This window comes from Hemicordylus capensis, chromosome 17 (genome assembly GCF_027244095.1).
Source record: "Hemicordylus capensis ecotype Gifberg chromosome 17, rHemCap1.1.pri, whole genome shotgun sequence".
In the NCBI taxonomy this organism is placed as follows: domain Eukaryota; kingdom Metazoa; phylum Chordata; class Lepidosauria; order Squamata; family Cordylidae; genus Hemicordylus; species Hemicordylus capensis.
Window position 1 is genome coordinate 14,243,196 of NC_069673.1, and position 18,328 is coordinate 14,261,523.

General features: G+C 52.7%; 2 protein-coding genes across 8 annotated transcripts in view; one reads left to right on the plus strand and one right to left on the minus strand.

Annotated features, from left to right (window-relative positions):
* The window catches only part of FKBP15 (FKBP prolyl isomerase family member 15), a 22,889-nt gene extending 20,296 nt beyond the window's left edge, over window positions 1-2,593 (minus strand). For 2 of the 3 annotated variants that reach the window (XM_053282001.1, XM_053281999.1), the window contains exon 1: window positions 2,463-2,593. In XM_053282001.1, coding sequence (XP_053137976.1) covers window positions 2,463-2,518 — 56 coding nt within the window. In that variant the 5' untranslated portion in view covers window positions 2,519-2,593. Of the gene's footprint in view, window positions 1-1,687; window positions 2,199-2,462 lie in introns of those variants that run through there. The other variant, XM_053282002.1, reaches the window with a different exon arrangement.
* SLC31A1 (solute carrier family 31 member 1) lies at window positions 2,578-17,056 on the plus strand. Of its 5 annotated transcripts, none has more exons than XM_053282005.1 (6): window positions 2,578-2,717; window positions 5,385-5,554; window positions 13,029-13,207; window positions 14,091-14,163; window positions 14,714-14,882; window positions 16,066-17,056. In XM_053282005.1, exons 3-6 carry the CDS (start codon window positions 13,073-13,075, stop codon window positions 16,265-16,267), a joined length of 579 nt encoding a protein of 192 aa, XP_053137980.1. In that variant the 5' UTR covers window positions 2,578-2,717; window positions 5,385-5,554; window positions 13,029-13,072; the 3' UTR covers window positions 16,268-17,056. The 5 variants fall into 5 exon arrangements, with proteins under 5 accessions (XP_053137980.1, XP_053137979.1, XP_053137981.1 ...); XM_053282004.1 differs by lacking the exon at window positions 2,578-2,717 and adding an exon at window positions 2,852-3,169; XM_053282006.1 differs by lacking the exon at window positions 2,578-2,717 and adding an exon at window positions 2,852-3,169 and having other exon boundaries at window positions 5,392-5,554.
* The last annotated feature ends 1,272 nt before the right edge of the window (window positions 17,057-18,328 follow it).

Consider the following 18,328-nt stretch of genomic DNA (forward strand, 5'->3'; position numbering starts at 1 on the left):
TGGAGTATCAGCAGCTTTTCCCAGCTTTTTTCTTTTTTTAAGGCTACTTGGATTTCCAAAGGTAACCCTGCGTTTGCACAATAGTGACCTTCTGGAAGCACCGAATGACCTTGTGAGCAGAAAGAGAGCTCTCCTGCCATTGTTAGGATTTCTGATGCAATCATCAACAACCTAAACATGAAGTCCTCCATACTGAGGGCAAGCAGAGGAGGGGAATTATGATCAAGGCTGTTTTCCGTCTGGAAAGTCAGGCCAGGGAGACATTTGGCAGTGACACAACTTGGCTTTGGCCACAGGCTTGTGGGTCACTGCCTCACGTGGTCCGCATGTGCTTTTGCCAGGGAAAAAGGGAAGGCAGAAGCTCCTTAAAGAAATAAGAAATATTGGTGCTTATTTTCAACCCAACCAGCATCTGAAAAAAGCAAGACTACTTTCTGAAAAGCCGATTCTGAGATTCCACCCGGGGTCATCCACGTGCTTTCAGGTTTCTCGACGACCTTACGGACTAGAAGCTGTGTTGTTTTAACATTTATGAAGCCCAACCACTGGAGAGCTCGGGATTCTAAATCCTGTGGCCAGTACTGAACTCTGATCATGGTGGTGTAATCAGGGAATTCACCATCTTTCGCATTTCCTGATCATGTTTCATTTCTGGATGCTTCACAAACTTCCTGGTTTGCCCCCACCCCTAGAAAATCCTTTCTAAGAGGTCAGCCGCCAAAGCTTTCACAACACCACCCTGAAGCAACTATTTTTCATATTGTGCTGCTGATGAGACAATGTTCTCAACTGTTTGTTTGTTTAAAGATCCAGCTCTGTTAATCTGTCATGGCAAGGCCAACAAATGTTTTCCTGGCACCTTAAAGACTAATCAACTGAAGCAGAAGTTTGCACAGACTAGAGCTCCCTCAATCATCTCCCCCAGCAATGCTGATCAACCAACACCGCTAGCCTCTCATTCCAACCATGCAGCTCCCTCGCACAATCTCAGCTCTCCGTTCCCTTATCTGTGCCCTTGCGAAAGAGTCCAGAGAGACAATTCACCACCCCACCACCACCGCCTTGAGATATTCAAGGCAACACAGCCACTGAATTCGCACCCAGAGATTTCTCAGTCACAATCACGCTTCCGTCAGTTGCCCCCATATTGCAACAATATGAGCACACAAGAAGGATAAAAGCCAGGCAGACCTTGAATTTCTGCCTGACTCATTCCAGAACAGGGAAGCTGCACTCAACTGGACCAGGAAGGGAAGAGGGTACAGGGTAGCACCATAAGAACAGCCCTGCTGGATCAGCCCCAAGGCCCATTCAGTCCAGCATCCTGTTTCACAGAGTGGCCCACCATTGTAGGGCCTCTCCAGCTGTTGTTGAACTACAAATCCCATCATCATTAATCCATGGAATTCTCTGCCACAGGATGTGGTGATGGACACAAGCTTGGTGATGGATGACAGGTCTATCATCGGCTACTAGATGATAATGATTAAACAACAACACCCCCAAGCAGAAGCCAGACATAGTTAGCCCTGACTAAGCCTCATTGAAGTTAATGAAATTGATTGAAATTAACAGGACTTCAGTCAGTCACAACTAACTTCTTCTAGAACCTGCCCCAGAGTCAGGAATCAGTGCAAGGGTACACAAACCCCTGGAGGTACTTTTAAGGCTTGAAAGGGGCACTCACTTGGAGCCCTCCTGCCTCCTTGGCTAGTGATGACAACACAGCTCAGCCGGCTCCTGACCAGAGGACTTGGCAGTTACAGTCACTGGCTTACAGCCAAGTTAAGTGATTCATGAGCAGTGCTGTCGAAATTAAGGGCAGGTCTTGCAGCAGTTATCATGAATGGTCCCCCTTGCTAAACAGGGTTTGCATTGGGATGGGAGTCCTCATGTGACCACTGGAGGAGATTCCATTCAGGGGATGGGGCCGTAGCTCAGTGGCAGAGCATCTGCTTTGCATGCAGAAGGGCCCAGGTTCCCTCCCTGGCAGCATCTCCAAGACAGGGCTGAGAGCGGCTCCTGCCTGCAACCTTGGAGAAGCCATTGCCAGTCTGTGCATTCAGCACTGAGCTGACAAAGGGTCTGACTCGGTATACGGCAGCTTCCTATGTACTCTTCTGAGGTTTTTTTGTTGGTTTTTTTTAAAATAGGAAGAAAAAAGTCGAAACCCCTTGAATCAGTGGGGGTGGCTGAGTGAAGGTACTCTGCACATGCTCAGGGGCACTCTTGGCAAAGGGCCGAGCCTGCTCAAAGGCTGGATTCTGGAAAGAAAGGAAGAGGGGAGAAAGCGGCTCTGGGGCAAAAGCAACCCCCAGGAGGAGGAGGTAGCAGTCTCTCCCGAGCAGCACAGCTGCAGCAGCCTGAGCCCGGGCAGAGCGGCGGAAGCGGAAGTAGCCCCCTCTTCCCCTTCCGGCTGTGCTCCCCCTCCCGCCTGAAGCCGCCCCGCTGCTCTCTCTCACCCGCCGGTCGGGGAGAGGAAGTCGGTATCCTCCTCCTCAGCGGCGCCCCCGAACATCCTTCTCCGCCCGCCGAACCACACCGGGAGGGCGTGCCGTAAAGCGCGCCGCCGCGATCCCTTTTTCACGACAGTATCGTGAAACCGGCACTCCGCACGAAATGAAACTCGGAGCGAAAAGTAGGGGATGGGGAGGCGCCTCTAAAAAAATGAAAAGGCATGCACGTGATCCGCTTTCAGTTTGACGACGGATCGCTACGTAGGTCAAAATTTGTCGCACGCACGCATGCGCGTCTTTATTTAGAGAGACTTAGTCTGGTTGGTACACCACCTCTTTCCATTGAGTCCCCGGAAGTTGCCGCCCGTGCTTCCCTCTCGCCTTCTCCTATCTCTATGGGGAGGGTCACCCGAGAGCGGCCCCGCGGGCACTTTGGACGAGGGCGGAGCCGAGGGAAGGTCGAATTTTTTTAAAAAAGGAGAAATATAGGCTGGATTGGCCAATGGGAGTGGCCGGAGGCTAGAGGAGGCGGGAGCGAGAGAAGACGTGACAGGCGTGCGAGCCAATGAGGGAACGGGGGGCCGGCCGTCTGGAGAGCACGGACACGTCTCAGGCAGGCAGGACGGAGGCGGCGGCCGGGCTCCAGGCAGTGTGCAGCGGGCCGGCGAGAGAAGCAGTTCCGGCCGCCTCCCTCCCTCCCCGTGGATGCTGAGGTGGGGGGCAAGGGAATGGAGATGGGGGAGGGGAGATGAGAGCGGCGGAGAACTGAGAGATGATGGAATGTGGGGAGGCGGAAACAAGGTGGGGGAGGGGAAGAGGGGTGGGGGGAGGGGCCCAGACTGGAGAGGTGGGGGCGATCGTGACCGGGGGGAGGATGTCGTGGTGGGAAGCATGGGAGGGGTGCAGAGTGTGCGCACATGCATGTGTAAGTGTGCATGCATGTGTTGGACTAGGACTAGGGAGACCCGAGTTCGAATCCCCGTTCAGCTATGCAACTCACTGGGTGACTCTGGGCCAGTCATAGCTCTCTCAGCCTAACCTGCCTCACAGGGTTGTTGTGGGGATAAAAACATAAGCCTGTACATAACATAAGCCTCTGAGCTCCTCGGGAGGAAGAGCGGGATATCAATGTAAAATATAAATAATAAATGAGTGAGAGAGCAGGATACATGGGAGGGGAAGAGAGAGTCGAGGCAATGTGATGCTGGTGGTGGTGGTGGGGGGGCATCAGATGGCCTGGTGGGCTGGAGGAAAGTGGGAGAAGCAGTGCTTGAAGGTGGGCGGGGGGGGGGTATGAAGCCCTTCCAGCCCTCTCAGCAGATCGTGAGCCCTGCAGCCTTCCAAAAGTAGCCACCCAGGAGGCTTGACCCATCTGACCCCCAGCCCTGGGACGGGGAAGACTGACGGGGGGGGGCGGGAATGGTGGGAGTGATGTGGATGAGGGCGAGGGGGTGAAATGGGGGCAGAATAGAGAGAGGTGGACCAAGGGAGGGCAGGTGAGGTGGCAGGGAACAGGTGAGCATATATACTTGTCATCTGTGGGACTTACTCGTCTTTCTAACTTTCTGGTTCCTTTGCATCCAGAACCCATTTTGAGTGCTTTTAGTGGTTTCCCAGGCGGGGCTGGGATGCTTCCTAAGCTCCTTTCCCCCACCTCCACTTGGATGGTGAGATGGCCAGGCACTTCCTGGTCACAGGCTGTTTATCCGCAGAGGCGGATAAACATTCCCGGTATCTTGTCTCCTGGGCTCCAAAAAGTGTGATGCTGACTCCTAAAAAGTTGGAAAGGTCTTTCTCTGTTCAAGTTTTCAGACTGTTAGGAGTCTGAAACCTGAATTTCTGCTGCTTTTTGGGGAAACGGAGCCTGAGCTGTTCTCTTGTGTGCCTCGGATTCCTTCTCTGGGCATCTGGCCAGGTTTTCAGGCAGATTTACTCTCGATTTAGAATGCCTTTGTGTAGAGAGTTGGCCAGGCAGTTCTTCTGAGAGAATTAAGAAGTGATTTTATAAAGTCTTTTACACTTGTGGATTAACTTTCTTTAAAAAACAACAACACGGTAGTAAGGCTCTGCTCACAAGCTGATTTTGGAATGAGTGTGCTGCTGTATTTTTCCATCAGTCGCATCTCTGGTTGGGTGTCTGAAAATCGAGTTTGATTGGTACTATGAACACAATGTGGAGAAAATGGTTAAAGAGAAGCTTCCCTTCCTCCTAACACTAGAACCAGGTGGGGTCCAGAAAGGGGCAGGGCAGAAGGAAATCTTCACGCTGAACATAACTGATCTGTGGAATTCATTGCCACAAGATCTGGTGATGATCACTGGCTTAGATGACTTTCCCCAAACTCACGGAGAAGTCTATCAATGGCTATTAATCATGATGGCGACCTGGTATAATCTCCAGGTCCGGGCAGCCTCTGAATACCAGGGGCGAAAGGAGCAACAGTGAGACGGGGATGCCTCTGTGTGGTGGGAGAGGGGGATGCCTCTATGTCCCGCTCGTGAGCTTGTGACTGGCCACTGTGGGGAAACAAGGCTCTGGACTAGACAAGGCTTTTGGACTGATTCAGCAGGGCTGAGCTTCTGTTAAGAACATAAGAATCGCCTTGCTGGATTTGGCCCAAAGTTGATCTAGTCCAGCATCCTGTTTCCCACAATGGCCTACCAGACACCTCTGGGAAGCCCACAGGCAAGAAATGAAGGCGTGCCCCCTCTCCTGCTGTTGCTTCCCTGCAATTGCTGATTGCACTTATTGATTGATTTGATTTCTATAGCACCCTTCCAAAAATGGCTCAGGTGAAGAAGATTTTCACGCGGGAGAGAGCACAAAATTGACGTTCCATCTTTGACGAAGCGCCATCCCTATTCCTAGGGCTGTCTGAGAGTTGGCCTTTCTGTTGAGTAAACAGTCCGGTTTGTCTTTGTTGGCAGCGAACAGACGTCAACACCCTGTTGCCAGGAGTCGGAGCTAATGCGGAGTGAATGTTCCTGGAGCTGCAGGACTGAGCTGGACCAAACTTGACAATCTACCTGCCCCCACCTTATCAACCCCGGTGCTGGAAGCGTGGGTTTTCTCTGCCTCGAGCAGCAGGGATAGCAAGGTAAATGCCACGGTTTGTTCTACCTGATGGGTTCCTTTGTCTGCAGTTACTGATTGAAGAATCTGGGGGAGCTTTTTCTGCCCATTCATGGAAGAACAGTAGGCAGGAGAGGCTGTGCAGAACTATCTTGGTCATTGGCTGGACAACAGAGGAACTAGAAGTAAAGGCAGGGGGAAGGCTCCAGACAGTGTAGTGGTAATGGCTCGAAATTGCTGGCTGGGCATATATTTCAAAGCAGATGCAGTGTGACTCACTTATAGGCTTTGGAACACGCTTCCCACTGAAAGAAGAGGCTCCCCATCTCTTACAACTTTTGAAAAGGCAGTCAAGACACATTTGTTCACCCAGGCTTTTAATTAGAGACTCTTTTAACGGTTTGATTTTAAGAGTTTTAACCTTTTGAAATTTTAGATTGTTGTGATGTTTTCACCTTTTTATTAGCTGTTTTTCTTGTTTTGTCGTAAACCACCCAGAGACTTGCGTTTTGGGCGGTATACAAATATGTTAGATTAAAAAAATAAATATCGTATTGGTGCATGATCTTCAGAAGACATGTTCGGTGTGCTTTAGGCTCTAGGCTAAATGGGGTTGGATGCAGAATGAACCATAAATCCATTATGCTAACCAAAGCAAGTGTGATCATGCCTGGATGGTTAGTTTCCTGTAACTGACAAACCTATACCCAGAGTACTTTACACCTGCAAACTGGGTTTCCTTTTGAAGAGTTGCAGTCTGTGCAGTTTTCCGAATGGAGCCCTGGAGGGCAGATAACTTGGTTCTGGCTGCCCAAGGAAATTGTTGCATTTCTTTCCAACGGGGTTGTTTGCTTCCCCTTGCAAAGTGAGGGGGTGATTCATGAAGTACTATCTGTGGTGCTCTGTATATGTCCGGCCGTGGTGGCTGTGCACAGGGCTGAGCGACCTTCTGGACTTGGGAGAGACCAGTCTAGCTGCGTTTAACATTTTCTGCTCGGGGATGTTTGTTTAGAAAACACTGACTGGCAGCAGCTCGCCAAGGTTTCAGGCAGGAGTCTTTCCCCACCCCTGCCAGAGACTGTGGGACCTTCTGCATGCAGTTACGCTCCCGTCCCATAAGGGGAATACCTTGCCGCGCCCCCGTGTAGCCTCCCCTCCAAATGGAAACCAAGGCGGACTCTGCTTAGCAAAGGGGACAGTTCCCGCTTGCTGCTGCAGGACCAGCTCTCCTCCTAAGTGAGAGGTCAAAGAGAGCAGGTTCTAAGTGAGGTTTGACCTGCACAGAATATATTGGCACTGTCCTTCTCGGGATCTGGACCCTGTGCCTCGGTTCATGCAACCTAACATTGTGGTTTTTAGCCAGCTTCCAGAAGCCCCTTTTAAGTTGCTGTTTTAAATGCCACATCCCCCCCCAAAAAAAGTCTCTGTGTGGTGCTGTGGAGGTGCTTTGCGTGGTCTCTGAAGGTAGCTTCATCCCTCTTGTGTCCTGCTGGTGGTTCTGGCCTTTCGGTAAACTCCACTCGATTGCAGCCGAATCTCGGACCTGACCGCCCACCCAGCGCTCCCCATGGCGATAGCGGCATTGCGGGAACGAAAGCGAGGGGCGCCTGCAACTCCTGCCTGTTGGCCAGTGAGAATCTGCCCCTGGCAAGAGGCAGATTTGCGTAGGAAGGTCTATAATCTGTTGGCCCATCTGCCTTTTCATGCCAAGGTAAAGCTGGGTTCTGCTCCAGAGTTCAAAGTCACACGGCGGATGCTCTGCTACAAGCATGACGATGTCCCTGGCTGCCAACCAGGACAGCTCAATGTAGCTGGAGAGAACCCAGCACCCTGCGTCTGACTGGAGAACCTGGGGGAGCAGTGTTCCCCAAAACAGAGATTCCCAGAGGGTGCTGATTTCAACCCCCATAATCCCCAGCAGTGTTCCCTGGACTAGGACCGGGGAGACCCGAGTTCAAATCCCCCATTCAGCCATGATATTAGCTGGGTGACTCTGGGCCAGTCACGTCTCTCTCAGCCTAGCCTACTTCACAGGCTCGGTGTATGCCGCTTCCTGTGTTGCACAGATTTCTGCCATGGCCCCTCTCTCCCCAGGCGGCTGTTTTGCCTTTGGAGGTGGCTGCTGTTAGAATCCAATTACCTTGCTGGCTGTTCGTTTCCTTCCGGTCCGTTGTTTTTCTTCATTGCTGCCGTGTCTCGTTGAGTTGTTGTTCAAACTGCATATTTATGTTGTTGTTATGAGCTTGGTTTGCTTTCCACGGATGGTGGATCCATGTGTCTTAAAAAACAAACAAAACGATGAGAAGTCCCTACAGCCTACATCCTTACTTGCATTCATTTTTATATCCCACTCTTCCTCTGAGAAGCCCAGAGTGGTGCACGTGGTTATGTTCATCCTCACAACAACCCTGTGAGGTAGGTTAGGCTGAGAGAGACATGGCTGGCCTAGAGTCGCCCACTGAGTTTCATGGCTGAGCGGGGATTTGAACTCCGGACTCCCTGGTCCCAGTCCAGCACTCTAACCGCTAGGCCATGCTTGCGCTCTGCAGACATGCTCTCCCAGTGAGCTCTCCCCTCCGGTGCTGAAAAGCAGCCAGAAGCTGCAGGCAGAAGTCTGAAAGTTACAGGTTTTTGCTTTGGAAAAGGCTGTTCTTCGTTTCACATCAGTTAGCTCCCGTATGTAAGCAGATGTGGCATGTGCTGTTTTGAACAAAGAGGCGGCCCCCTGCCTCCAAGGCGTCGAAAATTGAACTTTCCAGGAGCAAAGGTTTGCCGTGGAAGGGACATCAAGAAAAAGAGGAAGGTCAGGAGCAAGATAAGGAAGTTAATCTTTTTTTAAAAAAAAAAGAGGGAAGAAAGATTGCAAGTCTTGAGTTGCGTGTTCCAGATTTAAGGAGGCGAAGAGGGCTCTCTGATCATCCTTGCTCATGATTTCTGAGAGCTCTGAATATTTGCACGCACACAGTGGGGAAAGTCAAACCCCAGGGCTGCTGTTTCCGTCAACATTCCTCCTCTGGCCAGCTCCTTTTGTGCCTGCTGAGGTTCAGGACTGGAAATATTTGAGCAGCGGGGGCGGGGTGTTTACTTTGGAGAGGAAGCAGTTAAAATGGGCAGAGGATGCCAGGAAATTGGATAAACCAGGAGCAGCGCTCTAGTCTTATGATCCTGAGTTGCCAGGGTCCTTTGCAGCGGGGAGAGAGGCAGAGCGAGTGGACCGATCTGGGCTCTTTCTCCTCTTCTTAGTTGTCCAGCGCTTTAGTCTCAAAGAGCTTAACCCAAGGTAAGAATCCCTGACCAAGTTTTGGGGTAAAGTGGGGGCCTCATCTAGGCATTGCAGCCGTGGTTTCTGTGTTTCTGTTTGTGACCGGTGGACGGCTCAGGCTTGGCAGAGAGCGAGAGAGGGCATACTTGAATGTTGGCCAGTATCTGTTGGAAGTGTGAGCCTGTCTTTGTTTCCTGGAAGAAAACACGTGAGGGTGTGTATGATCTCTGGGCTTTCCGCGGCTTGCCTGTGGGGGTGGATCTGAGCCCTAATGGGCCGGGAAATACTGGTCAAATTGGGACCCCGTCTGGCAGCCCGGGAGGCAGGCCCACAAGTCTTGTCCATCAGTACCACGTTGCTCATCATCGTGACCGTCTATCCCGCCTGGAGATGGAAAGCAGGGGAGGGCACAGTTGCACTTTCCGCTCTGTGTGTGTGTGTGTCGCCACCCTTTTAAAATCCTTGCTTGCAAATGGTGAGGGTAAAATTGCCGTCATTTTTGCACAGAGCAAAGGGTTAGTGTCAGGGTGACCACGAACAAGCCGCTGTACTCCTCTCTCCATGAAGAAGCTCCTGCCAGTGTTCGGTTCCATCCTTCTGACAGCATCAATGAAACGGTGTCGGGTGTGGGTGGGTGTGATTTTGAAACGTGGGAAAACACCATGGCAGATGTAGCCGCCCAGAACAGAAAGTCTTGTGAAAGTCTCTAGGGGTGCAAAAATACAAAATAAATGAAAAATCACAGCGAGTGTTCGTCCCACCAGATGGTACTTACTGACCATCCAGCTGGCTCGCCTCCTCTTGGGAGCACTGCACTACTCTTGTCCATACAGGTGGGATATCTGCGAAATGAACCTCAGAGAAATGTGCAGAAATGATGTCGCAGCGCTGCTGGTTTTTCCAAATCTGGGGCGTTGAAGGAAACTGCAGGCGAGGGGTTGAATAACCCCAGCACAATGGGAACCCGAGAGGTGCTTTCCCACCGATTAGTTGTGATGTTCCAAGGTGTGAAAGCCTAAACTGCCCTATTGTGTCTAGCCTTCCTCGGTACTGTGGGAGGAAGCCCTTGGGTGTGTCCCTCACAGACAGGTATGTATTTGGGGAGGGAAACTTCCTTGTGCGGTAATCCATCTAAGTGGGTCATTTGAGGAACAGGTTTACTTTTCATTCACACGGGTGGAATAAAACTTATTTTGGTCACTGGAGGCTGTAGTGTTTCGCTGTTCTCCCGTCTGCTTTGGCTGGAGTCCAAAGGCCTACTTAGACCTGCCCATGGATTTCCGTACACCCAGTGGGTTTCCACCCCGCTAGATCGACCACAAATTGCTTCTGAAGCTTGCCTCCCAGTTTCTACAGCGGTCTGCTGGGTGGCATCCATCGGGGAGGGAGGTGGCTTGAGGAAACTAAGTCTGAAGCACCCCTCACCCTTGGATTCATGGAACTAGTTTGCTGGTGGCTTGGATCCTTTCTTGGAACACACACACACACACACAACCCTCAAAAGTTCTGTACCAAGAAAACGTGACTTGTGTGTCCCATGTCAAAGAAGTAGACTTTCATATGTTCTTGGTTTGTGGTTTTTTTGTTTCTCCTTTCCCCCCTCCTGTTGGTTGTCGGGAAGGAAGAACAGCCTGACTTCTGTCCGACTCCAGCCTTTGCTTCTTGCTACTTTTCAGTGGATTTTCTGGATTTTGTTGGGTTTTCACCTGGAGCTTTCCCGGACGTTCACGTCCCTGGCCCCTGCCCCACAAACCGAGAAGCAGAAGCTTGTCCCCATGGGTCTTAAGGCTGCAAGTGACTTTCTCCATTATGTGCATCCTTGTCTGGAAGGGCGTCCCACTGAACACAGTGGAGCTTCCTTCTGAGCACTACGACGGATATTTATATACGGCTCTTCCGCAAAAGTTCTCCATGCGGCTTGCTTAGAAAGATGAATAAAATGTGATGGTTCCCTGTCCCCAGAGGACTTGCTGCCTAAAAATAAGCACAAGGTGGACACCAGTTGCTGCTGCTGAAGGGATGCTGTTGTGCCAGGGTTGGACCAGGCCAGTTGCTCATGCCTTGCTGAACAGAAGAGAATCGCCCCTTTAAGAAGGCGTCTCTTTGCTCAGTTGGCAGGGAAGGTGAGCCGACGTGTGTGGGGTTGTGCTGAGGGGAAGGAACAAGGGCGCTGGCAGCCACCAGTTTTTGCCAGCCAAAATCTGGGGGACCTTCATTAAACTGGTGACCAGGCATGGCTTGAAAGCATCTCGTCTGGTGGCAGGCAGTAATCGGGGTGCGTGTCTTGTGTCGCTGCCAGCTGGGGCTTGCCATCCTCCTTGGCCTTCCAAGCGGCTGAAGCTGGTGGCCACATCTGGTTTCCTTGGGAATCCACAGATTCAGGGAATTCAGGAATCCATAGATTCAGGCTTAGCTCACTAGTCATCCATTACCCATGGTTGCCACCAAATCTCCTTCCTTCCTTCCTTCCTTCCTTCCTTCCGGTCCTTTTCTGGCACACAGGCAGAGGGCATAGGAGAGAAGCCGATCTTCTGCCATTTCCCTTGTAAGATGGAGAGGGTGAGAAACAGGGGGAGCCCTCCCCAAATCCAGCTCAGAAGGGTTCCCTGCTGTTTCCTACCTTCTCGAAAATGGCCGTGGGGAGGAGACCTGTGGGGAGGAGCTCTGCGTCGTGCTGGGCGTCCTGCTCGCCAGAGGGGCTGGGGGCACTCGCCGCTGGCGAGCTGGCAAGTGGGTTTGTGGGTCCCTGGGCTTACTGGAGGTGACCGCCTGCTCACACAGGTAGCGCCACTGCACGGCAAGCTCTGAAACCGCCCCGCTTGAATCCGGGCCGGGCCTCCATCCTCTGGGAGCAGCTGGACCTTGAACGCAGGGAGTCGGAGGCCATTTGATCAGCAGTAATGAGATTGGAATCATTTAATGGCCTGCCTAATGCAGTTAGGAAGACGTGGCAGGGAAGGGCAGAGAGGGACGTGGCAGTTCCCAGAACAGGGCCTGAATCGCCAGGGGCTTCCGGAGACCTTTCTGCCGCTCGGCTCCCTCTTCGACACTGATGCAACGGGAGAGACCTGTTCCCGGTAAAACGCTTGCCTGCCAGTTAAGTGGCCGCCCCCCCTAATCTGGTTCTGGAGTTGATGCAATTTAAAAGGAGGCCTGGGCCCAGCCGTAGCCGGTGGCAGTAAAGCTAACCTTGTTGGTGTCCTGTCTGCAGTTTCTAAGCAGAGCTTTGATTGAAACGTGGCCCTGTCCGACCACTGCTGCTGCTGCCACGTCTTGTGATACCATGTTTCAGGCCCCAGGTCCCATCTTGTGCCCTTGCTAGTTGGGGGTATCTGTGGCAGCTGGGCTGGCTGGCTGGCTGCTACGCCACTTAACTACCCCACTGCTCTTTCCTTTGAGAGAGAAAAGGGGCCATAGTGGTAGAGCAGAAGGTCCCAGAAGATAAGAACAGCCCTGCTGGACCAAGCCCAAGGCTTATCTAGTCCAGCCTCCTGTTCCCCACAGTGGCCCACCAGATGCCTCTGGGAAGCCCACAGGCAAGAGGGGAAGGGCATGGCTCTCTCTCTCCTGCCGTGGCTTCCTTGCGACTGGTATTGAGAAGCATCTTTCCTCTGAGGCTGGAGCTGGCCACCAGACTAGATAAGAACACAAGTCCCCGTTCAGTCCCTGACTGCATCTCCAGGTAGGGCTGGGGGAGACCCTTGCCTGGAACCTTGGAGACGCCACTGCCAGTCAGTGCAGGCAATCCTGAGCTGGATGGACCAAGGGTCTGGCTCGGTCTAAGGCAGCTTCCAATGTTCCTAGCGTGGTGTTGGCTAGGAATGCCTCCGCAAGGGGTACTGCAGTATGTGCAGTAATGATCGCCCCTGTTGGGACATTGTTACATAGTCAAGACATATTTGAGGACTTTTAATGCCCAGTAATGTTTTACTAGCCTTGGAAAGCTCTTAACCATCAAGTCTCTTAGAGTTTGTATTGTTCTTTTATGTATCAACCAGCTTTTGTTGGAAAAGTCCAAGTATTTATGTGGATAAAGTTGTGTGAATCATTTGTTAGAATTTCAGTATACAAATATTTAATTTTCGAGAGAGAGAGAGAGAAATGCTGGATATTAACCAAGAATTATATAGGAGCCAGGAGACAATATAGGAGCCAGGAGACAATATAGGAGCCATTCCTGATCTTCCATAGCTTCCTAGCCCTGTTCTGATACGTGCTGTTGTTGTGTTTCCTTCAGGCTCGTGCAGCACCCCACATCTTCTCCAGCACCACAGGTTCAAGATGAACCACGGCGATCACATGGCACACATGGGCCATAACATGAATGGGTCGGCAGTGCCCACAACCGATCCTCACGCACACCACCACACAACGGAGATGGCAGGACACGGGCACGGAGCAGGGATGATGATGATGGTGAGTGAAGTGCAGGCAACTGGGGGGACATCGGGAGGCTGTGCCTGAAGGACCACCGGAAGCCCCCTGCTTCCCTCTGTCTTCTAAAATAAAGTGGGATTACTAAACTTTAATTTTTCATCAAGAAACAGGATGAGATGCCCAGCAGTTGTTTTGTGTCTTATTTTGGAAGAGGAGGAGGAGAAGGAGGATTAGGGTCCCCAGATGTTATTGGACTTCAGCTCCCATAATCCCCAGCCCCAGTGGCCTTTGGTTGGGGATGATGGGAGTTGGAGTCCAGTAACATCTGGGGACCCAACACTGAGAATCCCCGATTTACACCCCTTAAAACTTCTGGGCACCGTACATCGAGGTAAAAAGAGGCAGGCCCTGCCAGCAAAATAATATTCTAATCCACCTAACGCAGAAGGGGAAAGATGAGGCCATAGCGCAGTGGCAGAGCCCCTGCTTAGCCTGCAAGAGGTCCCGAGTTCAATCCCTGACAGCATCTCCAGCTAAAGCTGGGAGAGACTCTCAACCAGGAAACCCTAGTTGGTGTAGACAAGACTGAGCTAGATGGGCCAATGGTCTGACTCAGGATATGGCAGCTTCCTATGTAAAAGGGGGACCAGGAGGGAAGAAGAAAACAAACCAATCCAGGTCCCAAAATATACCGAGAGCGGTCAGGGTGGAAATGCCCCTGCAGAGACACCTTGGGAGGTCCTTGGTCTCTGTCTAATGCCAACAAGGAGGGAGGTGCCTGGGCTGGAGGGTCCCTTCCATGAATTCGCAGGGTGCAGTTGCTGCAGTCCAGCCCAGTTCTCCTGAAACGGTGATGCCCAAAGTCCCTGCAGGTCACAAGCCACTTCGCGGCGTCCGACTGACCCTCTTGTCTCCTCGGCAGGATATGACCTTCCACTTCAGCTACAAGAACGTGCCTTTGCTTTTCTCGGGGCTTGTTATCAACACGGCCGGAGGTGAGTCCACTCAGCCATGCACTGCAGCGGAGCCCTTTGAGCTGCCGAGAGGGACCAGGACCCCCAAGTAGCCCTTCGTCCCTGGGCTACTCTGCTACCGCGGTGGTTTTCAGCCCCACTTCCTTCAAGGAGCTCTTTCCACCTCGATTTGTCTCCTGAGGAACTGGTGGACCTCTGCCACCAGCGGGGATTCGAACCAGCAGCCTCCTGCTCTCTAGGCAGGTGGTAGCGAGCATGAGTTATCCCCTTTGCTAAGCAGGGTCCACCCTGGTTTGCATTTGGATGGCCAGCTGCATTCAAGCACTGTCTGCTGTAAGATAGTCTCCTGAGGGGATGGGGCCGTAGCTCAGTGGCAGAACATCTGCTTGGCCTGCAGGAGGTCCCAGGGTCAGTCCCTGGCAGCCTCTCCGGGTAGGGCCGTGGGAGACTCCAGAGCCTGAAACCTGGGAGAGATGCTGCCCGTCAGTGCAGGCAATCCTGAGCTGGATGGACTGATGGTCTGACTCGGTAGAAGGCCGCTTACCGATGCTCCTCCCTTTCTCTCGGTCAGAAATGGCCGGGGCATTTGTGGCCGTCTTCTTCCTGGCCATGTTCTACGAGGGCCTGAAGATCGCCCGCGAGAGTCTGCTCCGGAAGTCCCAGGTCAGCATCCGCTACAACTCCATGCCTGTCCCGGGACCCAACGGCACCGTCCTGATGGAGACACACAAGACAGTGGGGTGAGTAAACGCCTCCATCTGGCCGGGGGTGGGTGGGGGCCAAGCTGGGGAGCTTGTGGTTTTGATAGAGCTCGTGGGTGCCAGAGAGTGGGGAGATTAGCTCTGACAGACAGATTGGCGCAAGAGATCCGCACAGTGAATAGTAACTTTCATCCGGAGAATATGGTGTTAATTCGATGCAACATGAAATTGTTGTGGAGCAATCTGACTAAGTAATACTTGCCTTCTGCCTCTGTTTATCTGGTAACTCCCATCAACGTACCTTTTTGCTTTGTTCTTTCTGTATTTCTTCACTGAATCCGCAGCATCTCCCACTTATTTCTCTGTGTGTGTGTGTGTGTGTGTGTGTGTGTGTGTGTGTGTGTGTGTGTGTTGCTTTTCTCAGTTTGCAAAATCAAAAAAGCCTTAAAAGACAGTCAGGATATCGCCTCCCGCAATCCACCCAGTGGCTTCAACTTATCCTCTTAGGTTGTGCTTCCGGCTTAGGGGATGGGGCCGTTGCTCAGGGGCAGAGCATGCGCGTTGCCTGCAGAAGGTCCTCTGCTCCCTCCCTGGCAGCATCTCCAGGTAGGGCTGGGAGAGATTCCCGCCTCAAACCTGGGAGACCCACAGCCCGTCAGTGTGTAGACCATACTGAGCCGGATGGACCAAGTTCTGACTTGGTTGAAGGCAGTTTCCTATTAGGAGCAGATGAGAAATGTGTGTTGCACTCTGCACTTGAAAATTCTGCGCCAGGCAACAGCTAGATTCTGCAGTCTGCATTATGCAAAGCAGGCGCACTGGCAGAAATGTGCAGGATTTCCCTTTCTAGCCCCCAGGAAGGGCCAGGAGCTCCACGCGGGGCATCCTCAAGCAGACGTACTACCATCAAAGGACTACCAGAAATGTGAGCTTTCGTAAAACACGAATCAGCAATTCTTGGGGTGCCAGATTCAGCATCCAGCGCACTCTTCTATGTCCCTGTGTCAGCCCTGTCGCCCTCTTGCTGGTTCCTTTCTGAGTTCAAATCCTGCCTTTGGTTCTGTTTTTAAAAGAATTCAAAATCTCATTCGTTCTCCAACGGAGACGCAGTTCCGAGCCCCGCTTTCCTTCTCAGCCCCCCTGCGGAGCACGAGGCCTCCAAGTCGGCGTCCTGACCCCTTTTCTCTCTCCCCTCCCGTCCGCCCCGCTTCGGATCCCGCAGGCAGCAGATGCTGAGCTTCCCTCACCTCTTCCAGACGGTCCTGCACATCATCCAGGTGGTGGTCAGCTACTTCCTCATGCTCATCTTCATGACCTACAATGCCTACCTCTGCATCGCCGTGGCGGCGGGGGCGGGGACCGGCTACTTCTTCTTCAGCTGGAAGAAGGCGGTCGTCGTGGACATCACAGAACACTGCCATTAATGCCGGGTGGGTGGCGGTGGCGGGACGCAGCCGTCTCTCCCTGCAGCCCCTGCCAAGGACAAGCTTCAGCCCCAGGCCCGTTGGGAGCCGCACCGAGAATCTGCGGGGTGCTGTCTCGCTCGGCTTCTGGGGGCGACCCCTAGGCCTCACTCCCCACGTCTTCCCCTCCTCCCCCAGGAGGGGGACCAGTGACGAGAGAGGCGCTCTTTCCCCTAGGACAGCCTCCTTAGGACGGCTGGCATATACGCTAGATGCAATTAGCCTCTTTGATCTTTGGTTTTTTCAGACTCATGATGGAAAGGAGCTGCCGGGCTCACAGAGATGATTCCACACTTGTGCAGAGTCCATTAAGCAGCGGGTGCTTGGATCTGTGGGGAGGGCGGAGCGGGGCTGGTTCTGCTGGCGACTGGATGGTCACACTCTGTCTACAGTGGCAGGCAGTAGGCAAGCCACAGCCCTTCACAGTGATGCGACAGAGGCCTGTTGTGCCATCTGGTTCCTGCTCTCTGGTTCCCTCCGGGCCCAGCTCTCTGGGTGTTTCCCAGACTAGGCAGAGGCATTGGCCCGGCCCTAGACCTAGGTCTGGGCAGGCGCTCTCTTGCTTCAGCAGGCCCCTAGTGCCTACTCTCCCAGAACAGCCGTGGATATCAGCTGTGGGTAAGCTTGGGGACAACGTGCCGTTATCATTGACCCGCTCATTGTGAAACGTGCAAAATGAAACACGCATTAATGATCTTTTTTTAATTATTAAAAAAAGAAGAATTCTTTTAAATAAACTGCTGGAACAAGCATCAACTTCATTCTGACTTGCAGGTAGGGAGGTACCTTTTTTCTTTCCTTTCTTAGAACGGGTCTTCACACCCAGAAAGACCTGCCTCCAGCCAGGCCGGCCGCGACCAGTCCTAAGAGAAGGACCCTGAGGCCACACAGTCATTGCATTTGTAGTTATTCTTACAGCCTTTTGCACCCGGGATGGAGCCGTGGCTTCCCTCGTAGAGGATCTGCAGGTTTGCATGCGGAAGGTCCTCGGCTTCAACCCTTGGAAGCATCTCCCGGCAGGGCTGGGAGAGACTCCTGCCTGAAACCGCGGAGGGCCACTGCCAGGCAGTGCAGACAAAACGAAGCTTGATGGACCAGGAAACGGACGTGTTAAAGGGCCGCTTCCTCTGGGTCCACACCACCTCTTGTCCTCTGGTGGGAAGGGGCACGCTGCCCCTTTCTCTGCCCTGCTGTGCTTCCGTGCGGTTCTCCGTGTGTGTGTGTGTCACATGGGCGGTTGGGGCTGGGGAGCAGTCTAGGAATTACTGAGTAAGTACCTCTGCATGCTGAAGGTCAGTTTGTCTATAGACAGGTACCCCAGCACAGGTGTTTCAAGGAGAAAGCGTGCAACCCAGGGGCAAATGCTCCTTGAAATGCCCAGCCACGCTAAGGAAGCCGGTTTCCCTCTTCAGGAAGCTACTGGTTTTCCTGGGACAGAAACCCAGAACAGTGTCCCAGCAGGACACTAGAGTGGGAAAGTAACGCTGCAACATAGGCCATTTCCTTTATGTTCCGGAGTGTGGCCTGGTTTAAAACAACAGGTACAGGCTTAGATGTTTTGCCTAGAAGAGGGCTAGTAGAGCGGAAGCGGTCATCCAAAAAAGAAAAAGGGGAAACGAGAACCGTGAAGAGCTTAATGCGCTGAAAGGGGCCACAGAAGTGTCTTGAAAATCCACCCCTGAAGGGCTCCCAGCTGGATGAGCGTCTCCAGGAGTGAGCAGCTGCCAGGAGGATATTCCAGGGGCCAGTTTAGCCTGGTGCTTTGTAATGGCCCCTGTATTTCAGGACCTACAGCCGAGAGCCTGTGGACTCTTCCCTTGCTAGCTGGGCAGGACCGGATGGGTTGCTCTGGGTGCGCTCCCACAGCCTGACCCTATGCCGTGTTGAAGAGGCCCGAGTCGGTCGAAATCCGAACCACCACCGAACCGGCCGATCCATGTCCCCGAATCGACAAGTAGCACTGAGTTCAGATTAAGTAGAAACAGCCCTGCTGCGTCTGAGCAGGAGTCCAGCAGCCTGTTC